At 36.3% G+C, this 10,450-nt stretch overlaps 2 protein-coding genes across 5 annotated transcripts; both read right to left on the reverse strand.

Moving 5' to 3' along the window:
* Positions 1-474: 474 nt before the first annotated feature.
* On the reverse strand, positions 475-5,549 carry LOC18592319 (basal transcription factor complex subunit-like protein). Of its 4 annotated transcripts, XM_007018974.3 has the most exons (12): positions 5,153-5,530; positions 4,974-5,062; positions 4,592-4,862; positions 4,284-4,330; positions 3,310-3,347; positions 3,180-3,225; positions 2,575-2,628; positions 2,401-2,469; positions 2,052-2,128; positions 1,519-1,614; positions 1,160-1,278; positions 475-834 (listed from the first exon to the last, which is right to left on the reverse strand). In XM_007018974.3, the coding sequence occupies exons 1-11, from the start codon at positions 5,181-5,183 to the stop codon at positions 1,206-1,208; spliced, it is 891 nt and encodes a 296-aa protein (XP_007019036.3). In that variant the 5' UTR covers positions 5,184-5,530; the 3' UTR covers positions 475-834; positions 1,160-1,205. The 4 variants fall into 4 exon arrangements, with proteins under 4 accessions (XP_007019036.3, XP_088665442.1, XP_088665441.1 ...); XM_088809316.1 differs by having other exon boundaries at positions 475-876; positions 3,180-3,347; positions 5,153-5,548; XM_088809315.1 differs by having other exon boundaries at positions 3,180-3,347; positions 5,153-5,544.
* A 1,448-nt stretch (positions 5,550-6,997) lies between these two features.
* Positions 6,998-10,081, reverse strand: LOC18592320 (lysM domain-containing GPI-anchored protein 1). Its single transcript, XM_018126356.2, has 5 exons — positions 8,854-10,081; positions 8,347-8,464; positions 8,056-8,217; positions 7,913-7,944; positions 6,998-7,433 (listed from the first exon to the last, which is right to left on the reverse strand). Exons 1-5 carry the CDS (start codon positions 9,521-9,523, stop codon positions 7,156-7,158), a joined length of 1,260 nt encoding a protein of 419 aa, XP_017981845.1. The 5' UTR covers positions 9,524-10,081; the 3' UTR covers positions 6,998-7,155.
* Between the last annotated feature and the right edge of the window lie 369 nt (positions 10,082-10,450).

Raw genomic sequence — 10,450 nt, forward strand, 5'->3', positions numbered from 1 at the left:
GGAAAGATGATCAAGATGTTTGGTTGGGAGACATTCATGATCATCACAAAATTGGTCAGCTGATGCATCGCCTCCACAAACATAATGTAGATGACCGAGTATGAGAGATTGGCATAATTGGAAATGGTATACTAACTATCTGGACCATCCTGGATGGTTCCTTATAATGTAGATGATCAACAACTAAGGCAATTCCCATCTGTAATCATTTTATCAGCATCTGTCAGAGTTACTGCCTCAAAATCATGTGCATTTTGTGATCACCTGAGATTGACCAGAGATGGTCAATGTCTTGTCCCTTGTGCTTTGGAAAATGTTTTTCAATTTATCGTCTTTAATTTTTACATTCGATAAAATTTATGTTGTATATCAAGATTTGGGATTCCAATTTTTCATAAAAACTCAAAGACAAAGATATCCAAAAATTACAAAATAGTTATACTAAAAGTAACTAACTTATTAAGAGAATTTGAGTTGCAAAATGATAAGCATTTCCCAACACTAAACGGGTCGTAAGGTTGTTACAACATTGGTAAAATAAAATTGGAAAAGGGCTCATATAAAAAGCTATATTGACCATTTCTTCTTCTTTCTCAGTTCCTAAAATTGCAGGTTTAACACGAGTAAATGTTTCTACAAACAATAAAGCATCCCTGCTGCTAATTTGGCTTCAACTGTTTGGTAGAGGAACAGTAGAAACAAGAAGAGGAAAGGAGGCATGCCCTTGTATGTACTAAAATCTTATCTCAAAACTATCCAACTCTTCTGAAGGTTAGCAGGGAATTCATGGTAGGAGCAAAATCTCTGGTCTGCAATCACCCAATGCCACCCCCTCTTTCGCCATGAGCATGAGCAGTGATAAATAGCAGAATTAGACTACAGGTCAAGAAGAAAATCAAAATGTATGGAAAAATAATCATCTAGAACTTTTTCAACATACATGAGTTTGTGAGAAGATAAAATCTTTAAATGGTAGCTCAATCCTTAACATTTTATTATCTGTGTCATACAAATTCTGTGTAGGCATCAATGTTTGCACAAGCAAATGCTTTTGCTCTCACAAGAAACCAAAATGTATGTAATCATTGCTTGTAAATAAAACAGGGAAGCTGTGCAATGTCCAGAATGAAACAAAAATTGCCAAGTATGAAAGACCCACCAAAATTTAGTAGATAATAGAACTTTTGTATCCTTCTCAGTTAACTTTATGTTTCTGGAGTCTTTCTCTTTTTGTCAGATGTTGAAGCAGCCTCGGATTGAGCCTGACCAAATACTGACCTGCAGTTACAATAACAATCAACTTTACATACAAGGATGATTCTTTGCCACGGAAGTAAAATGATATCTGGGATTTTCAAGAAGATAAAAGGATGATGGCTATTCTACTGTTATCAAGAAAAGCTTGAGAAAGAACTGTTCTTTTTTTAATTGTTCAATAGATGAGAGCATGAATACTTTTGGAAGCAGAAAATAAATTACAGAACCTAACTTGCAGCTAGAAAAGTAATATATGCTTACCCACAGGTTGAACATTTCTTGTGATGCTTGCAGAAAATTGACAAACATACGGAACATATGTAACCCATGTCAATGGTATTTTTATGGCAAAAACATCTGCAAATTCAAGAGTTCAATCAAGTGCATTTCATAATTTAAAGTTAAAGCAATAAGAGCATGAGAAGTGACATGTGATTAACTGGGAGAATGTAGAGGGATATGAGGCCTTAAGCAGTTATGTTAACTCAGCAACATATAGTTAGGCCTGTAAAAGGAAAAATCAATCTAATACTCTCTCTGTCATAGTAACGCCAAAAAAAATGTTGAATGAGGATATTTATGGTGTTTCAGCTAGAGTTACTGCCATGCTTACCTTACCTTTTCTTAACAGACTAAGCATGATATCAGCTTGTTTTCTTGGTTAATATTTGACTAACTTAATCTATAATCAATAGGACAAATGCATGTTTAAGAAGTATGAGAGAAAATGAGTACATCCATAAAAAATAAGAATGGTTTTGCAATATACACAATTAACAATTAGTAAAACTTACGAGGCACGGAAATCTACACCGACAGGCTTTGGAAGATGTAAAAAACTGCGAGAATGCAAGTCAGTAGCAAAAATAGTCTGCAGAGAAGGCCAAGAACATATTGGTACAATAATGTGCTCAAATTTTCATCAACCAAATGCACTTTGAGAAACATTTATAAAGAAAAGGACACTTTTAGAACTATGCAAGGCTGCAAGGTACTGTTCTCAGAAGCAAGTACAGTATAAAACATATTGTTCAAGAAATCATGTTGTGTTCATCAATCTGTACGAGAGGGTATCAATTCATGGCAACAAGCCAGACCTTAAATCATAAATTCAAGTTGCTGTCAATTGAAAAAACAACATACCATGAGATATTGAAACAGCCCATCCAAATGTTGAGGCTTATGATGTACACCACCAGTTATGTAAGAAGCCTAAAACTCCCATGCATCAAAGAGTATCAGTAGAAGTGAGAGAGGAAGACCGATGTCTGTTTGCAACGCCAGGTCATTAATAATGAGTTACTAAAGGTGCAATACCTGCTGCAGGAAGGCAGAATTCTGAGCGCCCATGTAACAAGAGTCTATAGGAACCTGCAAGAAGAAGCACATTAACAACATCAATACATATGAAGAAAGACAAACTACACATCCATATAATAAATAAATGTGTTGTGTATGCACACGTCTGTGTGTATTCATATTTATAGGGAGTGAGAGAGTGAGAAAAATAAACATGACAGCCACAAACTTAAAGAAATGATTCAAATTGCACCAACAAACATCAGGTAAATCATCCTATTATAAAACAAGATAGGAGTGGTGGAATGACAATAATAATATTTCCACTAGAAGTTTAAGATCAAATAACCAACCATGTGCTGTCATGGTGATATCTGGAATATGCATACCTAAACAATTCAAACAGCTGGTACGAGAGGTAGAAAGAATAGGATATCAGAAGTCAAGGAAAATTAACTTCACAACTAATTTAGTTATCTAAAGTTATTCAAGTCATCATAAGCAAAACACAGAGTAGGTCGAATTTAGTCTGATAATGAACTGGCGAAATATGAGAAAAAACAAATTTTGGAAAAAAAATATTGAAACAATGAGAAAGAAATAATAGATGCAACATCAAGTACCATAGAGCGTTGGGCAGAGAATATCGCATTCATGATTGCAACATATCTGAAAAGAAGAAAACCCTTCTTTGAGTCTAAAGGCCAGAGTAGGAAACTGTAAATAACAGATAATATATTAAAAAGAACATACTGTTCAGGTCCATCTGGTGATCCCTGCAAGCATAAGATCTGCCCACATATGTTAGTAAACTACCGCAAAACATAGTAATAAAAACAAAACAGGGAATACATCAAAATCCACTACCATAAATCAGTTAAACTTGCACATGTTTAGTGTTCTCTCTTACGCTGTCCACAGAAACTCTCCATTTTCTTCTAGGTTTGAATATGGCTATTCCCTTACAGTTTGAAATTAAACCACTTTAATTTTTTTATGAATATGCAACAAGGAAATTATATTGTCTAGCATTCATTTACAGCATCCACAACTATACAACCTTCTATGCTTAAACCAATATATTTCTCTCTTTATTGTTGCTCAATAACTGAGAAATTTAACATTCCAAAAGTGCTGTATAGTTTGGCCCACAGTTGATCTAGCAACTGTGGTCGATATTACCAATAATGATATAAACTGCACTGTCCTAGCAGATGTCCTGGACCAGGTTACCATGATACGAGCATTACCTTTTGATCTCATAAGAAGCAAAAATAAAAGAAGATGACGCACTAACATGAGCAATTGAAAAATGAGAATGCTATATACATCCAACTAATAATCAAGGAAGAAAAAACACCTCAAGCTAGCATTATACAAATTGTTCTAAAGATGACACATTGACAATAAGAAGACAGATGAATTCCCACCAGCACTAATATTTAACAAGTTATGTAGATGCGTGTGCAATTGATATGGACATATTTAAGCCATGTGCAATTACAGAAAACAAAAAAAAGAAAAAGAAAAATGTGTGTATCTATAATTTTTATTGTAGTGGAACTGTAGCACCAAGCAAATAATGATAATAATAATATTCAGTTTCATAGAGCACATGAAAGAATTTTAAAATGAGTAGTGATGCATAATTGGTGGATAAAATTTCAGATGCAAATTATCAAACTTGGAAAATAAATCAAATTGTAATCAAGTATTCAGAGACTCACTCGAGGATGTGGATGGAGGGCTCCTGAACGAAACACTCTCTGTATATCTATTAAAATCTACTTAAACCAAACAACTTGTAAAGGACATATTGACAGAGTCTTCTTTCTTTGGTGCACTTTCTGTGCAACTGAATAATAACTGCCCACACAACATCACTTGGTATTAAACAACCAAATCCTTTAAATGGCTCTATAACACTATAACCACTATAAAGCATTCAATTTCAAAACAACTATGTTTACCATGAAGAAACCAAACATTAACATCAAAAGAAGTAAATAAAGCACTAAAGTAGCAGAAAGGATACAACAAAGAGCCATTGACAATGACCCTGACAAGAGGGAAGACTTAATCCTTCCCTCAGGTACCTCCTTACTCAACTGCTCGTCTTTAATAAGAAACTCCTCCAACTTTTGCAACAAGCTGGAGCACATAACAGGCATTCTTCCATTCTCAAAACTCTGGTTCAAATCGGAAGACGAATCGAAGATATAGTTACAAGAATTATATCCAGTAGCAATAACCACGACTTGGTTTAGTTGATTCAGAGTCAATATTGCATTCAAAAATGCAAGAACCTATACAAATACCGACATACAAATTAATAAAATGCAAAAGTCAATTCATGTCGATCGCGGATTGCCTTATTTTAGGGTTATGGATAGAAGAGAGAGAGAGAGAGAGATTACATGAGAAAGAAACTGAGAGAAAGAGAGAGAAGAGGCGCTCCAGAAAAATGGGTTGGTGTCTACCAAAACCACCACAAGGCTAACATCATCTGGAACAACAAATAACATAATAATAAACAAAACATTTATCAAAACGAAAAACCCAATAAGGAAATCAGTCAAAATAAACAAGGGGGAACCTGCATAGAGCTTGGAAGGAGCTGAAGCCATGGAGGAGGCAGCTTCTGCTACTCTTTTCTTGTCTTTTTTTATTATTCCAAGATTGTGGGGGTTTTTTTTTTTTTTATCAGCAAATTTGGTGATTTGATTTCAGTGAATTGGATTCCTGGGAAAATAGGAAGCACATCTAACTGGAAATGAAATTGTTTCTGTTCTTCGAGCTGCTGAATGCTGAGCTGAGTACAGTGCTGGGTTTTGCATAAAATGGGCCGAAGAGCAGAGTCCCCATTTCTTAAGGGATGATTTCAGATGGCTCAATTGGGCCCCTTTGGAATGGAATACTAGTTTTATTTCTGCATAAGATGCTCGTTTAAAAGAAAAAAACTTATATGGTGGGATAGAAAAATGAAGACATTAGGCACTAATTGAATGTTCGGATACTGTTGCCAGCTTGAACAATTTATTTGTATTGTTGGATCCACTTGCTCAATATACTCCTGTGGCAATCTGACAGCAGTTCAATTTTGTCTTCCACAAAACCTAATGGCCTGCTAGTAATGCTACTTAACTATATACCATTGAGCAAAGCAACTACTTGAATTAGGAAGCATTTGTTCTGTACACCCAACACTGGAACGAGCTTTACCATCTGGCCAGTCTGAAAATGAACCATGCAAAACCAAAAACATTTTGTGAAACATTAACATCACTGACATAACTCATAAACGCAGCTGCTGAAAGAACAATCATAATAATATGTTATGGTTGGATCCAAAGGCGGAGAGAGGGAGGGGGGGGGGCTAGTAGGGCCCCCCGCCCTCCCAAAGTTTCAAAAATTTATGATATTTCTCTTGTTTTTGTTTTAAATATTTATAATTTTACTTTTATTTTTAACAAATTTTATAATTTTACTTCTCCAAATATTAAATTTTTTATTTTTATCTTTTCAAATTTAAAACCCTAACTCCGCCGCTGATTAGATACAACCACCTATGACATGAGTACAAAGCATGTCATAAAAGTGAATATTACAAACCCAGACTGCCCTGATTCCAACCATTGCTTCCAGTTCAACCTTAAGACACTGTGGTCCTGAATATTTGGCATCTAACATCAGTGTGTTTGCATTTGAAGGTATAAAGATCAAGCCTGTCTCTTCAAACTCATATAACAACGTTTGGCTTTGCATTCAACATCCTCTGGGACACCAGAGGCGCAAGGTTTCTTTTTTTTTCATGCTATATGAACATATCCGGTAATTTTGCTTTCTGGTGGCTGCAAGATCAGACTAGAGATGTTCAAACTAGGTATTGAAATGCTTGTTTCCCTCTCATCACCAAGCCTCAGATATTAAAAATGGATAACAAAAGGCACAACACAATCAATCTGCAATTAACAGAGTTAATCGGCATAGCTGTGAGACAACCAAGACATATTAACAACCTAGCTAGGCCAAAACTCCCAGTGTTAAAAGTATCCGACATTAAAAAAGGACTCAAAACCAAAGTAGCAGATACGTAAGACGGAATAAAAAAAAATTATTGTGATGAGAACATAATGAACATGTGCAAATACACAGCACACTCAAGAGTCAACCTCTGCATACACAATGGCAAAATTTTTCTAACACAATATTCATTCTGCCTCGAATATAACTCCTACACTCAAAATTTATCCACACCAACATTCCACAATCAACAGTTATTCCCTTTTATAAATAAAACAAAATCATGAAACATGGACACAACACAGCAGTAAATATCTTTGTAGTCCTGCAAAGACAATGCAGTAATCCAAGAAGTTTCATAAAGCTCAGTAAAATTAATGAACCGAAAGCTCAACTGCCCATGATTTGCACTGAATGATTAGAAATCAAGAAAATTAACTCACTAGTGCAATATGAACTCCCACCACAGTAATGTAGGGCAGTCATCAATAAAGTTACATACAACAGACAAGTGGGACAGGTCAAAAACTAAGCAGCCTTACAAAACAAAACCCCACCAGAATTGACAAAGGAAAATTACAATGAGAAGGGTGAGATTAATTTGATAAGAAAGTATATCATAAGTGCAGTAGGAAGAGTGGCCAATGAATTCACCAACGAGGAAGCATCAGATAAACTTCCAAAAGGAGCAAGTGCTGGGGGAAGTCCAGGAAGTGACCCAGTAGATGGCACTGTAGAAGTCTTGGGCACTGTTGTTATGGCACCATCTGACTGGGGTGCAGGTGCTGGGGCAAAGACTGAATCCCGTGTAACATAAGAAGGTGGGGCTACAAGGGGAGGAAATTGCCGTGGTCCTGCATTATTTTTTGAAATGCAATGCAAATATAAATCAGTAAAGAAGCCTTATAAGACCATCTGGAAATAATTATGAATCTAAATAACTCACATTCAACTCCTCAGCATTTAAACTCGTAAGTTGTGTCACATAAACCAAAATTTTCATTAAAAATCAAAAAAAGCAGCAGAATTGTCAACAATGATGCATCAGGCAGCAAATAAATTCAGAATTCTGATAAATTATTAAATAATATTTGTATTTGTAGATGATGCAAAAAAAAGGTGACCGACAGCATATAAGAACCATCTCGTTCCACTCCATTTAATTAGCAATTACCGTATTCAATCATTTTCATCTGTCTCAATGCAAAATGCAATTATACACATTCACATAGCACTGGATTAGGGAAGTATAAATCACCCTAAATTGAACAACTTCACTTTTCATGCATTTTGGAATGCCAACATATAAGAACAGTGTTTTCTAAACTCTTACCTGGGCATCGAGGTTGAAGGGATGATGACAACCTGCAGAACAAAGACACCGAGTAGAAAGGGTTCAAGCATTAAACAAAACTCAAATATAGAGATTACTTTTCGCATAACAATGAACACAAGGAGGTAAAAGATGTAGCATACCAAGTGATAATGGTGCCATTCGAATAACCACCATAAGTGCAAGAAGTGACATTGCATCCAGCACTACTTTGCTGCACCGTGACATTCCCCAGCATGAGATTGCTACTTTTACATTGCATGCTTGAACAAGAAACAGCCAAAGAAGCAGGCGTGCAGTACAAACTGTATGACACAATCAATAAAGCTGATTAACTCCAGACCGTTAGATATAGTGGGAATGAATCCCGTACAGTAAAGACTAATATAATTAAAAAGACAATAATGCAACAAGCTAAGAAACAGCTCAATTACTTGAGACTCCCTGGGCCGCAGCTGCATTGAACACAGTGGCTAGCAGTAATAGCATAGCTCCCATTGGGGACAATCAATCCACGATCTGAGGCATATTTAGGAAAATTCGAAGCACAAGCTGCGAGCATCAAAAGTAAAAAACTCTTAACCTCCATTGTCATTGTAACCAGACATAAATAATGCAAAAGCATGAAAAACCATCACTCAATTCCCAAAGATGAAGTATAGAAATACACAATAGTAGCATTTGCTCGAACTCATCATCGCAAACAACTAGTAAAGGAGGATAAAAATTCAACTAACACTACAAAAGGTTATATCATTAACAATTGCAGCAATTATTTAAGCCTACTCCTTACTCCATAAGCAAGACGAGAACTCAACTTTTTACAGCTGAAACATACAAGGCACTGGCATTGGCTTAATCGCTTAGATGATTAAAACTTTACAAATTTCAATTTCAATATCAACCGCACATTTTACAAAAACAAGGATATGAAAAATTACCTGATAAAGGAACAGCTAGAATATCACCAGCTTTAACGGAAGAACTCCCCATAGCATTAACATTCATCAAATCCGTGATTGTAGTCGAATAACTCGCTGCAATTCCAGCTAAAGTATCCACTGGCTTCACCACATACGATAAATAAATGGCCGGCAGTCCATTATCAGTATTATTAAAACAAGTACAGGGTAAAGGAACCAGAAGGTTCTCCCCCACATCAAGAACAGTAGGATCAGCAATCGAGTTAGCCTCCCTAATCTGATCAGCAGACACCAGACCAGCATAAATCGAATCCGCGATCGAAGAAAGCGTGTCCTGAGGGCGTGTCTTGTAATTAGTGGAAACGGATTTTCGAATCCCATCAACACAGGAACAGAGGATGGGGATCTTGATGAAGAGCTGGGCAGGAAGGATGTGGTTTTCGACGTCGGGGTAAGAGATATCGATGGCGTTAGCTGTGAGGATGGAAATGGGGTCCACCTGGAAGAGGGAAGCTACCTCGGCGACTTTCAGGTCGGTGTAGAGAGTGTATCCCAGCAAGGAGTTGCAGGAATCAGAGTTTGAACAGGGCTCAATGGTCGATTTGGAAGTTACCAGAGCTACATTGGTGAAAATGATGAAGAGAAGGGCTTTGTAAAAGGAGATAAAAACGGGTTTTTGGTTTGGCATTGTTAGGTTCCGGGGTTTGAGAAGTTTGGGACTTTTTTTGCTTGATTCTCTTCAGTTAATAGCAGGGGAAACAACAGAGCGGTAGAAGAATGTAAAGAAAAGAGCTTTACTTTGCTACTCAAAGCTGAGTTCTTTTCTTCAGAAAGGGTTTTGGGTTTTAGAGAGAAGGGAATAAAAATAAAGAGACCAAGATTTGAAACCAATAAGAGATGGGTATTTTCCTTCTTTGCCCCTTTTGGTGTAATCTATAGATCAAATGTGGTGTACTCGAAGGTTTCTAGGGTTTGTTTCAACTGGGTTTTATCCTCCACTGTCAACCAAAAATGTAGTATTTACTTACGAAAAAGAAAGAGTTCCTAAATGTAGAAACTTTGACAGTAGAAATATGGCCACTCTCAAGATGGGTAGATTTCAGTGGCTTGGGCTTCTTCTTCTTCTCTCTGTAAAGTAGTCTACAGCAAAAGAACAAGAAGAAAGGGAAAGAGAAAGGCAGAAAGAAGGGGATGGTTCGAATTAGTGGAGCTGAGGAAGGGGACAAATGTTTTTCATAGGGTGAACAGACACAAGTCAGATTCTCGATCTTAGAGTCATTGAAACATTACCTTTTCCACTAAGACCAATTTGTCCCTCTCCATTTTAGTATTGAACTATAGAATTTCATTCCATTAGATTTAAATATTATTTAATTTTAATAAGTAATTCAAAACTCAATTTATGCTATGTTCTATATTAATTAAAAAACAATCAAATAATTTCTATTTATTTTAATATTAAAAAATTTTGGACTGTTTATGATGGAGGGGTGTTTTGGTAAATATGCAAGTACGTAGCTTTTGAGATTTCGGAGCATCAAAAGCTGCCTACACTAGACCCACTTACAACTCTATCGGCGACCTTTTTCAGGCGTGGAGGACAGGAAAAGAATTT

The sequence above is a fragment of the Theobroma cacao genome, chromosome 8 (assembly GCF_053813885.1).
Source record: "Theobroma cacao isolate CCN51 chromosome 8, ASM5381388v1, whole genome shotgun sequence".
Classification (NCBI taxonomy): Eukaryota; Viridiplantae; Streptophyta; class Magnoliopsida; order Malvales; family Malvaceae; genus Theobroma; species Theobroma cacao.

Excerpts from the sequence above, each read along its gene's own strand:
- LOC18592320 (XM_018126356.2), bottom strand. The coding sequence starts at position 9,523 with ATGCCAAACCAAAAACCCGTTTTTATCTCCTTTTACAAAGCCCTTCTC. Across the intron at positions 8,218-8,346 it reads TGCGGCCCAGGGAGTCTCAA|TTTGTACTGCACGCCTGCTT; the intron begins GTAATTGAGCTG and ends TGTGTCATACAG. Across the intron at positions 7,945-8,055 it reads AATGGCACCATTATCACTTG|GTTGTCATCATCCCTTCAAC; the intron begins GTATGCTACATC and ends TTTGTTCTGCAG.
- LOC18592319 (XM_088809316.1), bottom strand. The coding sequence starts at position 5,183 with ATGGCTTCAGCTCCTTCCAAGCTCTATGCAG. Across the intron at positions 5,063-5,152 it reads TCCTTCCAAGCTCTATGCAG|ATGATGTTAGCCTTGTGGTG; the intron begins GTTCCCCCTTGT and ends TTGTTGTTCCAG. Across the intron at positions 4,863-4,973 it reads TCTCTCAGTTTCTTTCTCAT|GTTCTTGCATTTTTGAATGC; the intron begins GTAATCTCTCTC and ends GTATTTGTATAG.